Below are 24,376 nucleotides of genomic sequence, written 5' to 3'. Positions count from 1 at the left end.
TGGCTCAACGGTAAAGAACCCGACTAGTATCCATCCCTGATCTGGCATTGCTGCGAGCTGTGGTATACATTACAGACTTGGCTCGAATCCCTTATGGCTGTGGCTGTGGCATAGGTTGGCAGCTGCAGCTCTGATTTGACTCCTAGTCTGGAGCTTCTATATGCCACAGGTGAGGCCCTAAAAAGCAAAAACAAAACAAAAGGAGTGGAGTGAATTCTAATTAGAATGACTACAGACCATAAAGAACTATAAGGTATAATAGTAACAGGGTGCTGATCTTCTTAAAGGATTTTGGCTTTGTTACAGGATATGATTGCTATTTCAGGAAGCAAGGCTGATTTTCTGTATTGAATGCCCTGAGGAGATAAACTTATCCTGCCACTGGTGATGAAATTGTTGTTTTCTAGAAGGCCAAAGTGAGTATTGGAGCTAAACTTAATTCCTTCTTTTTTTTTTTTTTTTACAGGCCACACCTGAGGTATATGGACATTCCCAGAGGTCAAATCAGAGCTGCAGCTGCAGGCCTATACTACAGCCATAGCAACACTGGATCCTTAAACCAATGAGCAGGACCAGTGATCAAATCCACATCCTCATGGATACTAGTCAGGTTCATTACTGTTGAGCCACAACTGGAACTCAAAACTTTATAATAAATTCCATTCACTCATCTTAGTAAGAAAAGGAATATAGTGGTCATTTTTATCTTTCCCCATTTTTATTTTATTTTTGACCATGCTGAAAGCATGTGGAAGTTCCCCAGCCAAGAGTCAAACCTGCCACAGCAGTGGCCCACACCATAGCATTGACAATGCCATATTCTTAACCACTAGGCCACCAGGGAACTCCTCTTACCATTTTTAGAGACAGCATTGTAAAATATTCTTTTTTCTTTATTATAGTTGATTTACAATGTTTTGTCTACAAAATATTCTTATGTCTTTGTCTGTCATGATCACCAAGTACCTTTGGTGTATAACATTTTTTTCTTCATCTGGAAAAGACTTTGCCTTTTGAAATATGCAGGCCAGCTCCTGGTCCTCTGGAATTGCCTTCGCTTTTCCTGCTTGGGATCCAGTTGTTTCCTGCCTGTTATATAAATTTTCTGCTCAATATACTATGTAATCATTTTAATATCTCTTTTATGATTCAACTGAGGCCTATTCAGGTAATTTGTGTCAATTCGAGTGATACTATAATTGAGTATAAAAGGAGTGATAGGAAGTTTTTAATGTTTTTTTTTTTTCTTTCAGTGGGACCTGGGAGCCATTTGTTTCCATGATCTACAAGAAAGCCCCACAGTGGGTTTTTTGTTTTGTTTTGTTTTGTTTTTTAAAGCTGTACCTGGGGCATCTGAATGTTCCCAGGTTAAGAGTCTAATTGGAGCTAAAGCTGCTGGTCTATACCACAGACATAGCAACGCCAGATCCGAATCTCATCTGTGACCTACACAGCAGCTTGCACCAACGCTGGATCCTTAACCCAGTGAGCAAGACCAGGGATGAAACCTGTATCCTCATGGACACTATGTTGGGTTCTTAACCTGCTGAGCCACAGTGGGAATTCCAACACTTCTGTTTTTCTGACAGAGTTCTGTAAATGGAGGCCCTCCCATGGCCTGAGTTGATGAGTCTCCACAGCCAACTTCCCATTTCTCTTTAGGTCATGAATGTAGGACCTATCAGTTTGCCTAAAAACAGAGACCTTGTTAAAAAGGTAATGGTGGAATTCTTGACATAGTATAGTGAGTTAAATATCTGGCCTTGTGCCTGCAGTGGCTCGGGTTGGTGCTGAGGCAAAGGTTTGATCACCAGGGATACCCAGACTGGCACAGTGGGTTAAGGATCCAGCATTGCTGCAGCTATGGTGTAGGTTGCAGCTTCGGCTTGGATTCAATCCCTGATCTGGGAAGTTCCTTTTTTTTTTTTTTTTTTAGCTTTTTAGGGCCGAACCTGCAGCATATGGAGGTTCCCAGGCTAGGGGTCGAATTGGAGCTGTAGCTGCCAGCCTAAACCACAGCAACACAGGATTAGAGCCCTGTCTGTGACCTACACCACACCTCACAGCAATACCAGATCCTCAACACACTGAGCGAGGCCAGGGATCGAATCCAAAACCTCATGGTTCCTAGTTGGATTCATTTCCACTGCGCCATGATGGGCACTCCTTTTTTGTTTGTTTGTTTTTGATCCAGGAAGTTTCATGTGCCGAGGGTGTGACATACAAAAAAGAAAATTGATTTAAAAAATTTATTTTAAAAAAAGGCAAGAGTTCCCAGCATGGCAGAACGGGATTGGTGGCATCTCTGCAGAGCCAGGACATGAATTTGATCCCCGGCCCAACACAGTGGGTTAAGGGATCTGTTGCCCCAGCATTGGTGTGGATTGCTACTGCGGCTCAGATCTGATCCCTGGCCTGGAAACTCCATATGCCTCAGGGTGGCCAGAAAAGGGGTGGGGGGAGGAGTTCCCATTGTGGCTCAGCAACTACTATCCGTGGGGACATGGGTTTGATCCCTGGCCTTGCTCAGTGGGTTAAGGATCCAGTGTTGTTGTGGCTGTGGCATAGTCCCGCAGCTACAGCTCCAATTGGACCCCTAGCCTGGGAACCTCCATATACAGCCCTAAAAAAAAACACACACACAAAAAAAGAAAAGGTGGGAAGAAAGGGCATTGGTACTTGAAGCATAGAGCAAAAATTGGTCCCTCTGTCATATCCAACTTACTGGAAGAACTGTGTTGCCCTCAGTGGGTGCCTTCTGTAGTAGGTCACTTCCTTCTGGACACATTGCCACTTGAGGTGTCACTCAGGATCACATGAGAGACCAGGGAGTTCACATAGTTTACATAAAGGGTGCTACTACCACCCTTGATGGGGTCCACTGCAGAGATGTTGCATTCTGTCCCTAAATCAAGCAGGCAACCTGGGATCGGGGACTGGACCCAGGTGTTAGATGAATTAATCCAGCTTCACGCATGGTGCTGGCACTAGAGAATTCCCTGCCACCAGTTGAACTCACGTGCACATCATTATAGGTCCTTTGGCCACTGCCAAGAATCCAGGTGTCACATCTACCAGTAACAGCTCCTTTCCAAGCTCACCCTTTTGGCATAAGAACACTGAGGATACCTTGCCTCGCAATATCCAAGGACAAATCAGTGCCAGTCCTCTCTGCACTTATTAAACTTCAAACTGCCAAGGCTTATTTCAATGTACAGGGCAATCAACTGACTTGAATTTCTGACCATGCTGTCACCTGGGATCTGATGGTATTAACCTTGGCCCTGTGAGCCCCCACAATCCATAACCATTTGGAGTTCTCTAACCTCAGTGGTAAGCAAAATTCATGGGCCATCCCTTCTCTGCCATGGCTGCCTTAGCAACTGGCTGGGGCATCTGATGTGAATAAATCCACCATTGGTAATATACTCAATGGACAGAGTTTCCAGACCAAGGAAGGAGTCCCTACAGCTGATGGCAAACAGATTTTCTAGCGCCCCTCACCCCCTCTACAGGCTACTTGCTATGCTCCCATGGTAGATACTTACATACAGAAATTACTTATCCTATCATACACAACCTTCCTGAAACCAAAATGCCATGACTCATCAACACAGTGTAGAAACTATTGACATCAACTCAATTCTAAAAAAACCAGGCTCTTGAAAAAGTCATGCAGTGCAGTCATAGGATCCCATTCTACAACCCTTAAAGGGTTTCCAAATGCCTTCCTTAAACTTTGCTTTCTTCTCCATAGTTCTTCCTGCTGTTCGGGGCATTATTCAGATTCAATCCACAGTGGTCCAGGTAAGTTACTTTGTTCTGATCATCAGGTTTACAGTTGTCTTACAGGTAGAGCCTTTCTGTACTAGACATGTCTGTCAGATTGGTCACTCCTACGGGTCTTTGGTTTATTGTCATAGGCCACCACTGTTATACCCACTCCTGGGTCTTCCTCCTAATATCACCCATAGACTGTTGCCCTTCGTTTCAGTATTTCACTTTGACCACCTTTAAAACCCTCTGGGCCATCCAACACAAATGTGTCCTTTTCCTGCAATTTACAATCACATGCTCATTGTCATTGGAGCACTGGTACTGACCTGGGCACACATCATGTCATTTAACAAATACATTAGGAGTTCCCATTATGGCTCAGTGGTAATGAACCCAACTAGTATCCATGAGGATGTAGGTTCAGTCCCTGGGCTAGTGGGTTAAGGGAAACGGCGTTGCCGTGAGCTGTGGTCTAGGTTGCAGATGCGGCTCAGATCCAGTGTGGCTGTGGCTGCAGCGTAGGCCAGCAGCTGTAGTTCCAACTTGACCCCTAGCCTGCGAACTTCCATATGCCACAGTGGCAGCCCTAAAAAAGCAAAAAAAAAAAAAAACAAAAAAACAAAAAACAAAAACTAAAAACAACCACATCATTAGAGCCAATCAAGAAATGCTGAAAACTTTTCAGAATACGTGTAGCACACAGCTAACACTTCAGGTTTTTTCCATGAAGGACAGTTCTCTGGCAGGCATGGTAGCTGGTGACCACTTGGCTGTGCACTATTTACGTGCCAGGGAGGGAGCATTCTGTTCCCTAGGAGAGCGGTTTGCTGCATGTGGGTGGGCTGACACCCACAAGGTGCCAGCAATAACACAACCATGGAGACAGCAAACTAAATTAACAATAACAAGGTTACTGAAATATTTGAACAGAGTTGTAGAACTGGATCTCCGCAGCACCTGGGGATGGCAGAATCCCAATGTTGTTTTGAAGCTTCATCATCTTAATTATAATATGTTGCTGGTTTCACAGGGCTTTTCAACTAATATTCACATTCATTTAAATGACATGTAACATGGAGAAGAAACTTGTGGTTGCCGGGGTGGGGGGAGAAGGATGGACAGGGAGTTGGGTCAGTAGATGCAAACTGTTACATTTAGAATGGATAAGGGGTGAGAGTCTGCTGTATAGCACAGGGAACTATATTCAACCACTTGTGATAGAACATGATAGAAGATAATATGAGAAAAAGAAGAGATATATATGTATAATTGGGTCACTTTGCTGTACAGCAGAAATTTATAGAACATTGTAAATCAACTATAATTAAAAAAATTTTTAATCCAAAAAAATGAGATGTGACAGCATTCAGTCTATATATTTCAGGAGTTAACTTTAATAAAGAACTGACCAGGAATTCCCAGGTGGCCTAAGGGTTAAGGATCCAGGGTTGTCACTGCTGTGGCTCAGGTCACTCCTGTGGTGTGGGTTCCATCCCTGGCCCAGGAACTAAGGCATGCCATAGGTGCAGCCAAAATATAAAAAATAAGAAATAAAAGAAGTAACCTCATTTTTGATATTTGACTCTTAAGACTTTGGGTACCTGCTCACCTGTCTGGCCTACAGTGAATAACTAGGAAGGTTGAGACTCACTCCTTGTCTTTTCAGGTCAGCAGGTAGGAGGGTCAAACCTTGAAAACAAGTAGCCTCCACTCCACATACATTAAAGAGCCAGCTCATTCTTTGCACAAGGCACCTGAACTAGTTTACCCTTGCCCTACTCTTAGAAAGTACCTTTTAATAATACCTTTTCTATTGATACACGCAACAACATAAGTGTTGACATCTGATCCCATTTTGGAAAGGGGGTTATTCCTGCCCCCCAAAGTGCAACAATAAAACAGAAGGTAACACATGGGGAATATTTTTAGGGTGACAAATGTCTTCAGGGTAGGATTTTTTTTTTTCCTGCAGCATGCAGCAGCTTGACTTAGAATCTGTTCCCAGGCCAGGGATTGAACCCTGGGCCACAGGAATGGAAGCATGAAGACTACCAGGAACTTCCAGAATAGGACATTTTAGAATGTGAGGAGAGAAATTCATATATAGAAATCCAAGTATGATCACGGAAGAAAAACTTTGAAATCACTGACATGGTCACCAGCAGAGGAGCAGATAAAGTGAAAATGCTATACAGTCTTATAAGGGAGAAATACAGAGCAACACAACTGAATGGACGGTTTCTGCTCTGATATGTAAAGAGCTCTGAATGATCTTTGTTGTCTTCACAAGAAAAAAAGCTGAGGGAGTTCTTATGGCTCAGCAGGTAGTGTCTGTGAGGATGCAGATTTGATCTCTGGCCTTGCTCAATGGGTTAAGGATCAGCGTTGCCCAAAGTTGTGGTGTAGGTTGCAGATGCACCTCAGATCCCAGGTTCCTGTGGCTGTTGTGTAGGCCAGCAGCTGCAGCTCCAATTCCACCCCAAGCCTGGGAACTTCTATATGCAGCAGGTGCGGCGGGAAAAAGAAAAAAAAAAAAAAAAAAAAAGAGAGAGAGACACCAGATTAGCAACATAAACCTTGAAGAACTAGAAAAGAACAAGTTAAACCCAAAGAACAAAATGAGTACTCTTAAAACTATAAAACATGGCCAAAAGAAATTACGAAAAGTGTAAGTAAATGGGAAAACACCCCAATTTCATGATTCAGAGGAGTTAACATTGTTGGACTGGCGCTATTCCACAAAATGGTCTGAAGATTGAATGCAATACCAATCATGATGCAATCTGTAATCTGTAAAGATATTGGCCAGCTGTTTCATAATTTTTTATGGGCTTCGACTTGCAAGGGACCAGATTTGCCAAACCATTCTTGAAATCAAAAAACAAAGTTATAGGGAGTTCCCGTCGTGGCGCAGTGGTTAACGAATCCGACTAGGAACCATGAGGTTGCGGGTTCGGTCCCTGCCCTTGCTCAGTGGGTTAACGATCCGGCGTTGCTGTGAGCTGTGGTGTAGGTTGCAGACGCGGCTCGGATCCCACGTTGCTGTGGCTCTGGCGTAGGCCAGTGGCTACAGCTCCGATTCAACCCCTAGCCTGGGAACCTCCATATGCCGCGGGAACGGCCCAAAGAAATAGCAAAAAAAGACAAAAATAAATAATAATAATAAAAAAAAGTTATAGGACTAACGTCTTGATTTCAAAAACTTTAAGCAAATGTACTCTAGGTAGTGTGGGACTGATGCAAAGACAGACATACAGATCTATGTATAGAATGAGATTTGAGAAAAAAACACATTTAAGTTCAACTGATCTTTGACAAAAGTTTCAAACATGGGGAAATAATATTCTTTTCATAAATTGGTGCTGAACCAACTGGATGGCCATATGCGAAAGAAGTTCTACCCTTATGTCACACCACATACATTAATTTACCAATAAGGATCAAAGATGCAACCAGAAGAGGATAAGCATAAGAAAATTGTATAGAACATAAGAAAAATTCCCCGAACTTGGTTTTGGAAAAAAAAAAAAAAAGTTACATATGATGTCAAGAGCAACTACACGAAAAAAACACTGGTAATTTGAACTTCATCAGATTAATTATTTTGGTGGCTTGTTTTTGTTTGTTTTCGGTGGGGGGGCGCTGGCCACACCCATGGCATGTCGAAGTAGGGTTTCTGGGTGCCAACTTCCCACTAGAGCCAAGCGACCATGGATTCTCTTTTCAGTACCAAATGAGTGGGAAAGGGGCAGGGATGGATGGAAGTGTCAGTGAAAGGCCCGATAGTAAAACGGTGCCAGACCCTTTAATTACAGATGGCGTGGTCACCTGAGGTGTCTGTGTTTCTAAACAAGGGTCACAATTCAGCCAAGACCATGACCCCTAAAGGACAGGTTAAGTGTCGCCTGGTCTGGGCCATCCTCCTGTGCAGTACTTACTTGCCGTTTGACAACTCAATCAGCATTTCACTGTGCTTCCGTGTTCACAAAGAACTTGAAAACAACAAAGGTAGCCGAAGCTCCAGAGAAAGTTCCGTTAAAACGCTAATTTCCCTTGCTGGGTCAGGTCTCCGCCCACTAGCGCAGAGCCAAGAGTCCTCCTGCCCTGCTGTCACTCAAGCGTGAGGGGCGTGGTCTACCAAACTGTCCAATCAAGAGCCCTTCTGGGAAAGGTGGGTGGAGAGACGCACCGTACCAGCGCAGACGTCTGTTCTCGCTCTGGTTCGGGTGTTTTTAATTGTCTCGGGTGGCTCTGCCGCAGTGTCTCCCGCCCTTGGTCTGCAGTGGTCGTGGGAGTCATCGGAGGGACTCAGGGAAACCTTGAAATGGTGAGTGTGCTGCCCCGCAATGTGGAGACGAGGTGGAGGCTCTGGTCGTAACTGGCCGTGGCGGGACCCGGGTCTGCCGGCCGTCAACTCCGAAGTCTGCGGACTTGAATCCGCGAGTGTAGCCGCTCGCACCTCATTCCCTCCGGGTTGCCGCGTGGGGGGGCGGGGGGAGTGGGGCCGGCGTTTGGGACCCGGGTGTCCAGTTCCATCACTGCGCGCGGCGACTTGGGCCCTGACCCCGGAGTCTGTCTGAGTAGTTCTGCATCCGCAGCCCCGGGTCTCCCTCAGATTATGCTGTGACCACAAGAAGGGTCATCAGGGGACAGCCGTGACTGGGTCTCTGGTATCGTGCGTGTGAGGAGCTGTGCTCTGTTGAATTCAGGCTCTGCCTTTTCCTCAGAGGGATTCGTTTCCTTCTGAGTTTTACAAGTGTTTTTTATTTTAGAGTAGGGTCTCAAATCCACAACTCTGTCCCTCCTGTCTGACTTCCTAGGACTGACAATAGATCCCTAAATTTCCAGATTTCCCCCCTCATTCCCAAAGCCCTCTTTGATTCATAGCATCACTATCAACTCTTTATCTTCTCGTGCATTTCAAAGGGACACAATATTTTAACTGTTTATCCTTTTACCACAGAGCCATGGATAGCTCTTAAAAGCTTTTTGGTTTTTGTTTGTTTGTTTGTTTGTTTGTTTGTTTGTTTGTTGGGGGTTTTTTTTTGGTCTGTGGATATTTTACATGAGAAAAAAGTGACATTGGAACCATGGACATTGTGTGACGACCTTGTGCCTCTCCCCCCAGAATCTTTACAGGACACATACATCCTATGGGAAGTCCTTTGGGTGGGGTTTATTTGGAAACTTTCCAGGGTGTTCTCACCTGTCAGCTCTGCCTCTCCCTGGTTTTGTCACTTTGAAGAGATTTATTGACCTAAGTCTCCGTGTTTTAATTAAAAAATATTTTAAGTATAGTTAGTTGATTTACAGTGTTGTGTCCCTTTCTGCCATACTGCATGACCCGTTATACACACACACACACACACATTCTTTTTCTCATATTATCTTCCATTCATTGTCTATCAGACTGGATGTATGCCTGTGCTATACAGTAGGACCTCACAGCTTATCCATTCTAAATGTAATAGTTGTCATCTCCCAACTCCAAACACCCCCTCCACCCCACTTTTTCCCCCTCTCCTCCTCCATTTTTTTCAATAAAGGAAAAACGTATTTAATCAAGAGAGCTATAAGGACGGTATAAAGTAGTTCCAAACAGGCAAGAAAGAAGTGAGAGGAAATGAAAATTGAGAGAAAATAGAATGTTCTTGTGTAACATTTCATTTGTCAAGAATTATTGTTTCACTCTTTCTTTCCCTGAACGTATATGCTAAGTTTCCTGGGTCTGTGCTTACTTTTGGATGTTTTCAAATGAAATTGCAGGGCTTAGGAGTGCCTATGGTGGCTTAGCAGAAACGAATCTGACTAGTACTCAGGTTCAATCCCTGGCCTCACTCAGTGGCTTAAGGATCCAGCATTGTGCGAGCTGTGATCTAGGTCTAGGTCACAAATGTGGCTCGGATCTGGTGTTCCTGTGGCTGTGGTGTAGGTGGGTGGCTACAGCTCCAATTCAGTCCCTAGCCTGGGAACCTCCATGTGTATGTGTGCGGCCCTAAAAAGACAAAAAAAGAGAGAGAGAGAAAGAAAGGGAAAAAAAATTGCAGAGCCACAATGCCGGAGTATGACTAAATGATTACAAGAGAACTTCTTGCCATGGAAATATGGTCTTTTTTTTTTTTTTTTTTATAGGCCAAACATGTGAAGGTTCCCAGACTATGTGTCTAATTGGAGCTATTGCTGCCGGCCTACGCCACAGCCACAGCATGCCAGATCCAAGCCACATCTTCGACCTCCACCGCAGCTTACGGCAACGTTGGATCCTCAACCCACTGGGCAAGGCTGGGGATCGAACCTGCAAGCCCATGGTTCCTAGTCGGATTCTTTTCCACTGTGCCACAACGGGAACTCCTCTTGCCATGGAAATATTACTGCCATCTCTTGTTCCAGGTGGAATAGATATTTGGGGTTTTCTGCTTCAACTATTAAACATCTTATAATTTTCTTTACTCTTTCCCCCATAAACACTGGGTTTAAGTTAATTTTTTTTGGTCAATTTTGTTCAAAAACTGCCAGTGCGTCATTTAAAGCAAGTCCAGGGGGAGGGCAGGCCTGTGGTTCAGCAGTCCTCGCTGAGGCCCCCTTGAGGCTGCAAAGGGAAGTACTCTAAGACCCAGTTGGTCCTTCCTGGGAATCCTCCCCCTGCGGGTGTGCTACCTGCTCACTAGCGAAGGAGTGTGAGTGTGAAAGCTGGGAATGGTGGGTGGAGGATGGGGAGTGATCCCGCTTCTGAGGTTTTAGTTGTGGTTCCTTAGGCATATGGAAGTTCCCAGGCTTGGGGTCTAATTGGAACTGGAGCTACCAGTATACACCACAGCAATGCAGGATCTGAGTGTAGTCTTCAACCTTCTTGATAAGGCCATATCCTTAACCCAGTGAGCAGGGCCAGGGATGGATTCTGCATCCTCATGGATGCTAGTCTTGTTTGTTACCACTGAGCCACAAAGGGAACTCTTTTTTTTTTTTTTAAACATAGAGTTTGAATTTTGCCTAGCATTTGAGTTTTTGGTGTAGGTGCAGATAGTGTAATTGGTGCACATTGAGTAAGTTTATGAAAATTAGGTGTTCTGTCTCATGGACAGAAGGTTTATAAATTAGGGAGTTTCTTTGGGTCAGAACCTTAAAGTGAATCAAGCTGAGAGTTCCCTGACTTGGGAGAATAGAAGCCTGGAGGAGGGAGAGCTTCTGTGCTCCTATGAGAGGAAAGGGTGCATGGAGCTCTCAGAGTTAATTCTTACGACTGCTCAGGTGTCCCTACCCTTCTTCATTGGGGACTGACCCACTCTAGGGGTTCCATCTCCACCCAGAGTGTTTAAACCCCAAGTCTGGAATATGTTCAACTTTCCAAAAGTGGTTTTTTGAATTATAGGGAAGCAGGCTGCTTATCTGTTTTGCTTTCCTTTGGTTCTCTTATCCTAAATATTGCAGCCCTTTAACTCTAGTTTGCACTATCACATGGAATTTTAAAATGTAAATTGACTGAGAGATGTGATGTAAGGCAAGAAAATTGTCGGACCAATTTTTATTTCATTTAGGCAAGGGACCTCAAGATGTTAAATGAGCGTATTTAACATTTAAGGTCTCAAGTCTCTTTGTAAGTGCTTGTCCCTAGAAAACTTTGACATTTAAAACACTATACTATTCCTAAGGTAAATGAATTCCTGTTTTAGTGTTTGTGAGGAAAAAAAACCTGAATATCTGTTTTCATTGATATGAGGCAAATCCTCAAAGCCTCTGTAAATATTTGAAATTGCTAGTTTATTTCAACACTTTATGAGCCTAATATATATTTTTAATCTTCTGCTTTTTTATTTTTATATTATGGTATGCCATTCATTCCCAAAAATATCCCTAGTGTGAAATATAGTGGAAGGACAAACTATAAATGCCCTTAGAACATTTATTTATTTATTTATTTATTTTCTTAGAAAATAAATAGCCACACCTGCAGCATATGGAAGTTCCCAGGCGAGGGGTCCAATCAGAGCTATAGCTACTGGCCTATGCCACAGCCACAGCAACACCATATCCAAGCTGCATCTTGCAGCAATGCTGAATCCTTAATCCACTTAGCAAGGCCAGGGATCAGAACCCCCATCCTCATGGATAATAGTTGGGTTCTTAACCTGCTGAGGCACAACAGGAACTCTGCCCTTAGTCCTTATAGTTAGAAAGGAATTTGTAAATTATTTATTTTCTACAGTCTTATACTCCTTAGTACTTAAAGGATTAAATCTTGGAGTGGTTTCCTATGTAGAAAAGTTAAAATTAATTCTAAAATGTAAAAGTTAATGTAAAATAATGATTATGCTTAGAAAATATGGCATATATAAAATTCTTTCCTTTTAAATAAGGAATTCATGGAAAGGTTAAAAAATCACTAAGATAGGAAACTAACTAAAGACTCGCTGTCCACATATACTGCTCCGCTCTGCTCTTTTTCCAGCCACCCTCAGATAGTCAGTTTTGATTCTTGATCATCGTGTTAGTATTCCTTTATATAAAAACAAGTCAGGAGTTCCCGTCGTGGTGCAGTGGTTAATGAATCCAACTAGGACCCATGAGTTTGTGGGTTCGATCCCTGGCCTCAGTCAGTGAGTTAAGGATCTGGCCTTACACCATGAACTGTGGTGTAGGTCACAGACGAGGCTAAGATCCCGAGTTGCTGTGGCTCTGGCGTAGGCCAGCAGCTACAGCTCTGATCAGACCCCTAGCCTGGGAACCTCCATATGCCACAGGAGCGGCCCAGGAAAAGGCAAAAAGACAAAAAAATTAAAAAAAATAAAAACAAGTCAATACAAATGCCTACTTTTCTTACCTGGGTTTGTTCTTATAGTGAGTAGAAAGGATCCACATATTTGATGTTTGTCTACTGGAAGTCGATCCTCTCCCCCTCCCTTTGCCCTGGTGCTTCTTCCCTGCTGATAAGAAAGCCTGGAGGCTCCTGCTCTGTGGGCTGCTCTTTTCTAGGGAGCTTTCCCTGTGCCCTGCACTGTGCTGCCCTGCATGGCATTGTTGACCCCACCACACCTAAGTTTTATCTAGGAAGGATACCAAGGTGGCAGTTTCTATAATTCTTTGTCCTTTAGGAGGAGTATGGGAATGGGGCCCTCCTGACAGTGGTCCTGGGTGGATGTCCTGGGTGGAACCTGTCTGTGTGTTTATAGTGAAGGTGTGATTGAGGCTGACGTCTCCCTAAAATTAGGAGGGGGTCTTAGTGTTACCAAGTCCAAGCTCTTACTGCTCACTGTTATTTCTGGATCCAACAGAGACAACCAAGCCAAAGAGTGAAGGATTTATTATTACTTATAGCAAGTAAGGAGAATACCCAGGATCTTTTCCAAAGCAGTGTCTCTCCACACAGCAAAACTGGGGAAGTTTTAAGCTGAGGGTACATGCATATTCATGAAGGGGTTTAGGCAGAGAGAATTCAGCCTAGAATTGGGGCAGCAGTCAACAGAGTCTAAGCTTTGGTTGATTGAAGTGAGGAGGGTCAGCATCATCATTCTGTCTTCCACCTGGGTGAGGGCCTTACTTCCTACAGAACTCAAGATATATTACTATGTAGATCCCTTAAGTAGGAACTGGAACTCCCGCTTTGTCACTGCACTATGTTTTAACTACATTTTCTCTGTTTCTGCATTCCTTTGTCCCTTTCACATCATGGATTACTGAAACCTGTTCAAGGGCAAACCTTGTGGCCAGGCATTGAGCCACAGCAGGGACCACGCTGAATCCTTAGCTGTTAGGTCACTGGGGAACTCCCAGACTTTTCCTTTCTTTTCTTTTTTCTTTTTTTTTTTTTTTTTTTTTTTTTTGCCACCCCACAGCATGTAGAGTTCCCAGGCCAGGAATCAGATCCAAGCCACAGTTGTGACCTATGCCACAGCTCTAGCAGTGCCAGATCATTAACCTACTGTGCCTGGCGGGGATCAAACCTGTGTCCCACACTCCAGAGATGCCGCCGATCCCATGGCACCACAATAGGAACTCCCAGATCTTTTGATATTATTATATGTCACCCTTGTAAATGTCTCCAAGTACAACTGCACAGTAACTTCTGTGGATATTTTTGGAAAATTGTTGCACTGTAAATAGTAATCAAGTTCAAATTAACGGAAAGTATCAGTGGAGTATGTCACGTGGCCATCCCTCCATTTGTACATCATTTAATGATTTTGTTCACAGTGGTCTTCAACACTTGGGATTATTAAATTGACTAATTTTTGTTCTAATCATGTGAAATGGGATTTACTGGACATTTTATTGTCCTATTACCCAGTTGCCAAGGTGTTGGACATTTTTTTATATTATCCTTTTCATATTTGTTAAATATGTTTTGATCATTTTTCTATTTTAAAATTTTATCTCTTCATTTTAACTGCAAAGTAGCTCTTTTATATTTTTATATCTTTGTGCATTGCAGCTGTTTTTGTTCCTCTTTTTATGTATCTTTTAACTACCCTAATTTTAATATATTTGAATTTGTCTCTGGCTTTATAGCTTATTCTTTTTCTTATAGGAGAATAGTCTTACTCTTCTATCAATACAACATTTACTGTGACTTCTAAAACTGGCCTAGTTTTATCTTTCACATTTAAATCTGCGAAAAGCTGCCTATTGTCTATGAAATGGAGGGAAGTATGATGCATTTTTTCTAACTGGATAATAGTTTGTCCCTGCCTTATATCGTCAAGTGTTCATGATACTAGCCACTACTCTCCTGCTCTGTCCTTAAAGAGCTTTTCATATTAAATGCGGACCAGTTGCAAATATAGGTGTGAATAGTGTGTGCCAGTTTAAGCTTTCACTTCATTTGTGTTTTTTGTTGGTTTTTTTTTTTCCCCAGGGCCACACCCATGGCATATAGAAGTCCCCAGACTAGGGGTTGAATTGGAGCTGCAGCACTTGGCCTATGCCACAGCCACAGCAGCGCAGGACCACAGCATTGTAACCTACACTCCAGCTCACAGCAACACCGGATCCTTAGCCCACTGAGCAAGGCCAGGGATTGAACCTGAGTCCTCATGGATACTAGTTGGGTTTGTTACCACTGAGCCACGATGAGAACTCCCTCATTTGTGTTTTTTAATTAAGGATTTAGGTATTCTCCTATTACAAACTGGTTTTAAATATTGGACATAGAAAGAAAAGAAAGGAAGAAAATGCTGGCCTAGGGAAGACACTTTACCTTTCCTTGTTCTCTTTTTCTCTCTGTTCATATTCTATCTAAATTAACATATAGGTGTGTCAGCTAGACCGTCATATTTTTCCACGGAAGAATTGCCTATTTTTGGACATTCCTTCTTCTAATTATATTTGGAGGAGTAGTTCTTATTGAGTCCTAAAAACTGTTTTGGTGTTTGTGAAATTTAATAGATATATCATTTGGGAGAGGTGACATCTGGGTGGCACTGAATTCTTTCTAAGAATACATGCTGTCATTTTACTTTGACATTACCCAATAATTTTTAAAAATTTCCATGAGGATCATTAAATATTTTGTATTAGTCTTGTTTAGTATTGAACTAAATTTGATGTGGAAAAAACCAGGAGCAAGCTCTCAAATATTACCTCTTGGTGTAATCATCCCATAGGATGGACTCAGTTCTCCAAGTAACAAATTGTGAGTATACATGTGTATTATTGTCTGCCCAGGAAGCTCTGTAGAGACTCAGTGCCCAGAGAGGTTTTGGGGGGGCTGATCGGGTAGGCATTGTCTGCTGAACATGAAACCAAATTATATATTCTCCAAAAGGGAACAAACCCGCTTACACTGTTGGTACAAATGTGAATTTGGGTTTTTTTTTTTTCGGGGGGGGAGGCTCTTTTTAGGACCAAACCTGCAGCATATGGAAGTTCCCAGGCTAGGGGTCAAATCAGAGCTATCGCTGCTGGCCTACACCATAGCCATAGCAACAGCAATGCAGGATCCAAGCCATGTCTGTGACCTACGCACAGCTCATGGTAATACCAGATCCTTAACCCACTGAGCAAGGCCAGGGATCGAACCCACATCCTCATGGATACCTAGTCTGATTTGTTACCACTGAGCCACAATGGGAACTCTGGGAATGTGAATCGGTACAAACACTATGGAAAACGGTATGGAGGTACCTCAGAAAACTAAATATAGAACTACCACATGATCTAGCAATCCCGCTCCTGGGCATATATCGGCACAAAACTATAATTCAAAAGGATATCCCTATGCATCCCTGTGTTCATAGCAGCACTGTTTATGATAGCCAAGACATGAAAGCAAATGTCCATTCACAAATGAATAGATTACGAAGATATGGTACATATACACAATGGAATACTACTCAGACATAAAAAAGAACAAAATAATGCCATTTGCAGCAACATGGATGCAACTAGAGATTCTCGTACTGAGTGAAGTAAGTCAGTAAAAGAAAGACAAATACTATATGGTATCACTTATATGTGGAACCTAAAACGTGGCACAAATGAACCTATCTATAGAATAGAAACACACTCACAGACATGGAGAACAGACTTGTGGTTGCTGAGGGGGGAGGGGGAAGGAATGGGATGGACTGGGAGTTTAGGGTTAGTAGATGCAAACTATTACATTTATAATGACTAAGCAATGAGGTCCTACTGTAGAGCACAGGAAATTGTGTCCAATCTCTCGTGATAGAACATGGTGGAAGACAGTATAAGAAAAAGAATGCATGTATATGTATATATAGAGAGAGAATGACTGGTCACTATGCTATACAGCAGAAATTGGTATAACATTGTAAATTAACTATACTTTAATAAAAAATTTTTTTAATTACAGACTTTCCAAAGGAAAATAGGAGTTTACAACATGTTGTTGGCAAAAATACTTCAGGCACACTGAGGCAATTTTATTTGTAAGGTTAAGGAGTTTGCTCCAAAAATCACATATCCCAGATACTAGTGATAGATGAAATTTGTGAACCAGCATTTCTAAGGATAAGCAGTCTTGGGCTTGCTAATGTTCATTCTCTTTTGCACACTAGGTACTTGGTTATGCTATGAGCAAGTGCTGTTTTTCCAGTGAAGAAGGAGTCATTAGGGCTGCTCTAAGTAGCAGCTCCTCTTACTCTCTAGACCCACAGCAAGAGAGATTTTCCTTTGGTTTGGGTGTGTTTGTTTTGACCACACCTGCAGCAGGTGGAAGTTCCAGGACCAGGGGTTGAATATTCACCACAGTAGTACCCCAAGCCACAGCAGTGACAACATCAGATCCAGGAGTTCCCATTGTGACTCAGCAGGTTAACAAACCAACATACTGTCCATGAGGATTTGGATTCAATCCCTGGCCTTGCTCTGTCAGTTAAGGATCCAGCGTTGCTGCAAGCTGTGGTGTAGGCCTGCACCTGCAGCTCTGATTTCACCCCTGGCCTAGGAATTTCACCCCTATGCTGCAGGTGTGGCCATAAAAGACAAAACAAAAAATCCGATCCTGAACCTGCTCAGCCACCAAAGATATCTGAGGTGTTCCTGTGTTGATATTGCTTTACCAGATAAGCTAATTCTAGCATCAGAATTGTGAATAGGAGCCCGGCAACTCTGGATCCTCAACCCACTGAGTGAGGCCAGGGATTGAACCTTCATCCTCATTTATACTAGTCAAGTTTGTTACCACTGAGCCACAGTGGGAGCTCCCAACAAGAATATTTTAATTTAGCCACCTGGATCTGACTAATTCCATTGGCCTGGAGTACTTCAGGACAATATGAGTAGTTGGATCTTGTTACAAGTTGGAGTTCTATAGGACTTTTGGCCTCATATTTGGTGATGAGAATAGAATAAAAAGCTTCCATTTCTTCACTGTGTTTTTATTTGTTAAAACCTCAGGAGTTCCCTGGCAGTGCATTGGGGTAAGGATCCAGTGTTGTCCCTGCTGTGGCTCAGGTCACAACTGTGGTGTGGGTTTGATCCCTGACCCCAGAACTAATGCTGCCCAGTATGGCAAGTATTAAAGAGGGTGCTAAAGGTTTTTATCAGAAGAAACTGATACGCTTAAAATGGATTATTTCTTTCATTTGTGTAGCATTTCTTTGATTTCTTCAAGATGTATATCTATGTCTTGACAAAGAGATGAGTAAAGACTTGAAGTGATCACAATACAAATGTAGCAGTAGATTCCTTACATTGATGGTGCTCTTGAATTCATGATGAAGTGAGTGTGGCTATAGAGTAAGGATTCCAATGACAAAGTTATAGGACAAATCTTTAGACAGTAGAGAGTCATACGTGAACTTCCTTTGAATTGAGTATAGATTGCTGGTGCTCTTCATTCTACCCATTCTCCCACATACAAATTTGGGATGTTTTAGGATTCAGTGACCTTTGAGGATGTGAGTGTGAAGTTCACCACAGAGGAGTGGGAGCTGCTGGATCTATCCCAGAAGAAACTCTACAGAGACGTGATGCAGGAAACCTTCAGGAACTTGACCTCAATAGGTAGGGATGACAACATTCTTACTTAATTACTTACTCAGAGAAGTTGCTTGCTCATCAACGCTTTCAAGGGGTGAAATGTGGAAAGGGACTACATTGGTAAATTAACCAGGCATGGTCACAGCTCATTATGGGCCTGTTATAATTTTCCTATAATATTTTATAGTTTGTAATTTTGTTGTTGTTCTGCATTTTAGGAGAAAAAAGGGAAAACCTTGATGTCAAAGATCAGTATGAAAATCATGGGACAAACATAAGGTGAGCTGCACTCACATGAGAAAGGAGTATCTCATGATAACATGTTAGTATGCTGTAACTTTTTTTAAATTAATTTTTTAATGTATAGTTGATTTATAATGTTGTGTTAGTTTTCACCATACAGCAGGATGATTCAGTTTACATATGTATATATCCATTCTTTTTCCAATTCTTTTCCATTATAGGTTATTACAAGATATTGAGTGTAGTTCCCTGTACTATACAATCGGTTCTTGTTGCTTATCTCTTTTACATAGAGTAGGGTGTATCTCTTTTTTTTTTTTTTTTTTGTCTTTTGTCTTTTTGTTGTTGTTGTTGTTGTTGTTGTTGTTGCTATTTCTTGGGCCGCTCCCGCGGCATATGGAGGTTCCCAGGCTAGGGGTTGAATCGGAGCTGTAGCCACCGGCCTACGCCAAAGCCACAGCAACACGGGATCCGAGCCACGTCTGCAACCCACACCACAGCTCACGGCAACGCCGGATCGTTAACCCACTGAGCAAGGGCAGGGACCGAACCTGCAACCTCATGGTTCCTAGTCGGATTCGTTAACCACTGTGCCACGACAGGAACTCCAGGTGTATCTCTTTTTTTGTTTGTGTGTTTTTTGTTTTGTTTGTCTTTTTAGGGCCACATCCACAGCATATGGGGTTCCCAGGCTAGGGGTCAAATCAGATCTATAGCCACTGGCCCACACCACAACCACAGAAATGCCAGATCCAAACCAGTCTGCAACCTAGACCACAGCTCACCAAAACACTGGATCCTTAACCCGCTTAGCAAGGCCAGGGATCGAACCTGCATCCTCATGGATACTAGTTAGATTCGTTTCTACTGAGCCACGATGGGAACTCCAAGAGTAGTATGTATCTCTTAACCCCAAACTCCTCATTTATCTCTCCCCCCTTTCCCCTTTGGTAACCATAGTTTGGTTTCTGTGTCCGTGAGTCTGTTTCTGTTTTGTATAATGTTCATTTGTATCTTTTTTTTTTTCATCTGGCTTACTTCACTGAGTATTATAATGTCTGGATCCATTCATGTTGCTTAAAGTGGCATTTTTTCATTCTTTTTCATGGCTATTATACATACACACTCACCACATATTCATTATTCATCTGTTGATGGACATTTAAGTTACTTTCATGTCTTGGCTATTATAAATAGTGCAGCTATGAACATTGAGGTGCATTAAAAACATTAAATCTTTTTGAATTAGAGTTTTCATCTTTTCTGGATATGTGCCCAGGGGTGGGATTTCTGGATCATATCATAATTCTATTTTTAGCTTTTTGAGGAACCTCAGTACTGTTCTCCATAGTGGCTGCATCAATTTACATTCCCACCAACAGTATCAGAGGGTTCCCTTTTCTCTCCACCCCCTCCAGCATTTATTTTTTGTAGACATTTTGATGATGGCTATTCTGACTGGTGTGAGATGATACTTCATTATAGTTTTGATTTGCATTTCTCTAATAATTAGCAATGTGGAGCATCTTTTTGTTTGCCTGTTGGCCATCTGTCTTCCCTGAAGAAATGTGTGTTTAGATTTTCTGCCCATTTTTTGACTGAGCTGTTGGTGGTTTTTTTTGATACTGAACTATATGAGCTATTTTTATATTTTGGAAATTAATCCCTTGTCAGCCACATTGTTTGCCAATATTGTCTCCCATTCAGTAGATTGTATTTTCATTTTGTTTATGATTTCTTTTGCTATACAAAGGCTTTTAAGTTTAATTAGATACAGTTTGTTTTTGCTTTTATTTCCATTACTCTAGAAAATGAATCCAAAGAAATGGTGCTGCAATTTATGTCAATGAGTGTTCTGCATTTGTGTTTCTCTGGGAGTTTTATAGTTTCCAGTCTTTCATTTAGGTCTTTAATCCATTTTGAGTTTACTTTTGTAAATGGTGTTAGAGAATGTTCTAATTTCATTGTTTTGTCTATAGCTGTCCAGTTTTCCCATCACCACTACTGAAGAACTTGTCTTATCTCCATTGTATGTTTTTGTGTCCTTTGTCATAGGTTAATTGACCATAATGTGTGAGTTTATTTCTGGCTTTCTGTTTTGTTCTATTGATTTATGTATTTGTTTTTGTACCAGTACTGTAATATTTTGACTACTGTAGCTTTGTAGTAAAAAAGGAGCGTGATTCCTTCAGCTCCAGCTCTATTCTTCTTTCTCAAGGTTGTTTATGCCATAACATTTTTTTCTTTTTCTTTTTCTTTTTCTTTTTCTTTTTTTTTTTTTTTATGGCTGCACCCACGGCATATGGAGGTTCCCAGGCTAGGGGTCAAATCAAAACTGTAGCTGCTAGCCTACACCTCAACAATGCCAGATCCAAGCCAAGCCAACACAGCACATGGTTAACATATAATCCTTAACCCACTGGGCAAGGCTAGGGATCAAACCTGCGTCCTCATGGATACTAGTCAGATTTATTCCTGCTGAGCCATGATGGTAAGTCCTATGCCACGACATTTTTAAAACAAGGAAATAAAACAAATCAGCCAAGCCTTAAAATTAATGAAACTTAGCATTTTTGCATCAAATCTTTTTTTCTTAAATATGTCCTAAATTTTGAGTGTTTGAAAAAATAGTATATTTACTTTGAATCAGAATGTACAGAAAACCTACATTTTCTTTGAAATTTTCATTGTTGTGACTATAAATTAATCTACAATTCATTAATAATGTGCTTCTTATTTTTTACAGCAGTCATATGGTAGGGAGACTCTGTAAAAATAAAGAAGGTGGTCAGTATGGGGAATCCTTTAGCCAGATATCAAATCATAATCAGAAAAAGAAAACTACTGAAATAAAACTATGTGAATTCAGTGTATATGGATGATTCTACATGCATCATTCATTTTTAATAGGCACATGACATCTTACACTACACCCAAACCATGTGAGTATCAGGAATTTGAAGAGAAGCCATATAAATGCAAGGAATGTGGGAAAGCTTTCAAGCATCGTCAATCCAGACATACGCATGAAAAGATTCACACTGGAGAGAAGCCCTATGATTGTAAGAAATGTGGGAAAGCCTTCAAGCTTCGTCAGTCCATTCGAAGGCATGAAAGGATTCACACTGGAGAGAAACCCTATGAATGTAAAAGATGTGGGAAAGCCTTTAGATATCATCACAACTTTCAAAAACATGAGCAGACTCACACTGGAGAGAAACCTTATAGATGTAAGCACTGTGGTAAAGCTCTCAGTTCTCTCAGATACTGTCGAATTCATGAAATAACACACACTGGAGCAAAACCCTATGAATGTAAGCAGTGTGGTAAAGCTTTCAGTTGTCCCAGTTACTTTATAAAACATGAGAGAACTCATAGTGGATTGAAACCATATGAATGTAAGCTATGTGGTAAAGCCTTCAGTTGTGCAAGTTACATTCGAAGACATGAAAGGACACATACTGGAGAAAAGCCCTATAAATGTAAAAAATGTGGTAAGGGCTTTAGTTGTTCAAGTTCCTTTCGAAAACATGAGAGAACTCATACTGGAGAGAAACCCTATGAATGTAAGCAGTGTGGTAAAGCCTTCAGTTATTCCAGATCCTTTCGAAGTCATGAAAGGAGACACAGTGGAGAAAAGCCCTATAAATGCCAAAGTTGTGGTAAAGCTTTTACATGTCCAAATTCCTGTAGAAAACATGAGAGGATTCATTCTGGACAGAAACCATATGTATGTAAGGAATGTGGGAAAGCCTTCAGTTCTCTTACCAAATTTCAAAGACACATGATGAAGCACACTGGAGATGGACCTTATAAATGTAAAGACTGTGGGAAACTCTTTGATTGTCCCAGTTATTTCCATTGTCATGAACGGACTCACAGTGGAGAAAAGCCTTATAAATGCAAGCAGTGTGGTAAAGACTTTGGTTTTCCTTGCTGTCGTCAAATACGTGAAAGAAGTCACATTGGGGAGAGGCCCTATCGATGCAAGCAATGTGGTAAAGCCTTCACTTATCTCAGTTCCTTTTGAAAGCATGAAAGAACTCATACTGGAGAGAAACCCTATGAATGTAAGGAATGTGGGAAAGCCTTTATTTATCCCTCAAATGTTCAGAGACACATGATAACGCATACTAGTGATGGACCTTGCAAGTGTAAGGTGTGTGGGAAAGCCTTTGATTGTCCCAGTTCTTTACAAACACATAAAAAAACTCATAATGGAGAATAGTGCTCTGAATATAAGGAATATGTGAAAGCCTTTATTTGTCCCAGTTCACTCCATATACACACACACTGGAGAGAAACCCTGTTTATGCAAACAATACAGCAAAGCCTTCAGCACACTGTATTATGTTCAAATATAAGATAGAACTCATACTAGAGAGAAACGGAGTGTGAGGAATGTGGGAAAGCCTTCATATATCACACAACCTTCCTGGACATGTGAGAGTGCACAGTGGAGAGAAACAATATATGTTAAGGAATATAGGAAAAGCTTCAGACCCATTTCCTTGGGAAGATGTGGAAGAACTCACACTGGAAAGAATTGTATTGAATGTAAATTATGTAGGGAAACCTTCACTTTCCCCACATCCCTGCAAAACCATGTGAAAATGTACATGAGACAGAAACCTTAAAGCTAAAACAAAAAGGGGGAAACTTTTCAATTTTAACGAATATTTTCAAAGACATGTGAAAACTGCACTGGAAAGAAATCATATCCATGTAAGTACCATGGGTAAGCTGTGAATTAATTTGTGTATAATACTCCTGAAAACTCACAACATGAAAGGAATGTTATAAATTGGCTCATTCTTAAAGTGATTTTCTGCAGTGTGGATTTCTAATTAGTTTTCCAGGTACACACTGAGGTGAGATAATTCTGTAGGTACACATTAATTGTTCCCAAGTTTAATAGGCAATTTTTTCCTTTAGTCCTTTAGTATTTTTTCGTTTATATCTTTTGAAGTCTGTTGGAACCATGCATGAGTTGAAGCTTATTTCTAATATTTAAGTAGGTTTAATTTTTACATAATTTTGTAAGTTATATATAAAAGAAAAGGGACATTGAAAAAATGTCACCTTGGTTTTCGTTTTTTTCGTACTGCCTTCCTGTGGCAAGTAGTGGATATGTCTTATTCATTATATACATATTCCACTCTACTTAGCAGAACACCACTTTTTCATTGCCTAAAAATTCTTATTCTATTTTCTTGTTAGTATATATTTGCCATATACTTGTAAGTATGTAAAATTCATCATAGTGCAGTCTCTTGTGAATTATTATCTTCATCTTTTGTCCTTTATGCTTTGTCATTCCTTCTGGCTGGGATTTGGACTATGGAATTTACATTCAGAAGAGAGACGTGTGAGAGGACAATAAAATTTAGATTTGGCGGTGACCCTTCTTGATGCTGTTATGTTAACGTGAGTAATATGAACTACATTTTCTAGAATGTGTTGCCTTATTGTCCTGTGTTAGAAGTCATCAAAGCCTAACTTACATGAAACTTGGAGTGCATAAGTGAAATATGATTTAGTAATTTTTCAAGTCACCTGTATAGAAGGAGACAGAAGCATGAGGCCTTTTCAGACACTTCCTTCCAGCCTATTTTCCTCATTCTTTCCCCTATCAATAAAGTATATATCCTTAAAACCACCACAGACTGCTTGACTTCACTTAATCTGAGCTATAGGGTTCTACAGTTGTCCCCAAATTCAACTTTGTAGATCCGGCATGGTTTGGATTTTCCTGCAAGCCTGGCAAGAAATTTAGATTGTCATGGTTGAGAATATTCTCTGAAGCACTGAGTCCCCTGTCCTCTAGGTCATATTTGTATAAGGTCTAATTTGCATAGTAAACACCTTGTTTTGTTAATACAGCTACTGACCGTGTGTTCCCGATTCCACTATGATA

General features: G+C 41.4%; 1 protein-coding gene across 4 annotated transcripts; it reads left to right on the top strand.

The window, feature by feature from the left end:
- The first annotated feature begins 311 nt into the window (after window positions 1-311).
- LOC102166940 (uncharacterized) lies at window positions 312-24,118 on the top strand. 4 transcript variants are annotated; one of them, XM_085012751.1, is made up of 5 exons: window positions 312-416; window positions 3,758-3,807; window positions 18,114-18,240; window positions 18,435-18,495; window positions 21,370-24,118. In XM_085012751.1, exons 3-5 carry the CDS (start codon window positions 18,207-18,209, stop codon window positions 22,487-22,489), a joined length of 1,215 nt encoding a protein of 404 aa, XP_084868877.1. In that variant the 5' UTR covers window positions 312-416; window positions 3,758-3,807; window positions 18,114-18,206; the 3' UTR covers window positions 22,490-24,118. The 4 variants fall into 4 exon arrangements, 3 of the variants coding, with proteins under 3 accessions (XP_084868877.1, XP_020939397.1, XP_020939398.1); XM_021083738.2 differs by lacking the exon at window positions 312-416 and adding an exon at window positions 443-1,945 and having other exon boundaries at window positions 2,601-3,807; XR_002341626.2 differs by lacking the exons at window positions 312-416; window positions 3,758-3,807 and adding an exon at window positions 7,952-8,104 and having other exon boundaries at window positions 21,370-23,184; window positions 23,817-24,118.
- Window positions 24,119-24,376: the final 258 nt, after the last annotated feature.

Source organism: Sus scrofa, chromosome 2 (genome assembly GCF_054392235.1).
Source record: "Sus scrofa isolate SSC_HxYL_T2T_F1_AM1 chromosome 2, Sscrofa_HxYL_maternal_Yorkshire_Landrace_v2.0, whole genome shotgun sequence".
Classification (NCBI taxonomy): Eukaryota; Metazoa; Chordata; class Mammalia; order Artiodactyla; family Suidae; genus Sus; species Sus scrofa.
The sequence above is the reverse complement of the archived record's forward strand: the minus strand, read 5'-3'. Positions and strand labels throughout refer to the sequence as shown.

Excerpts from the sequence above, each read along its gene's own strand:
- LOC102166940 (XM_021083738.2), top strand. The coding sequence starts at position 3,724 with ATGCCTTCCTTAAACTTTGCTTTCTTCTCCATAGTTCTTCCTGCTGTT. Across the intron at positions 3,808-18,113 it reads TTCAATCCACAGTGGTCCAG|GATTCAGTGACCTTTGAGGA; the intron begins GTAAGTTACTTT and ends GGGATGTTTTAG. Across the intron at positions 18,241-18,434 it reads CAGGAACTTGACCTCAATAG|GAGAAAAAAGGGAAAACCTT; the intron begins GTAGGGATGACA and ends TCTGCATTTTAG.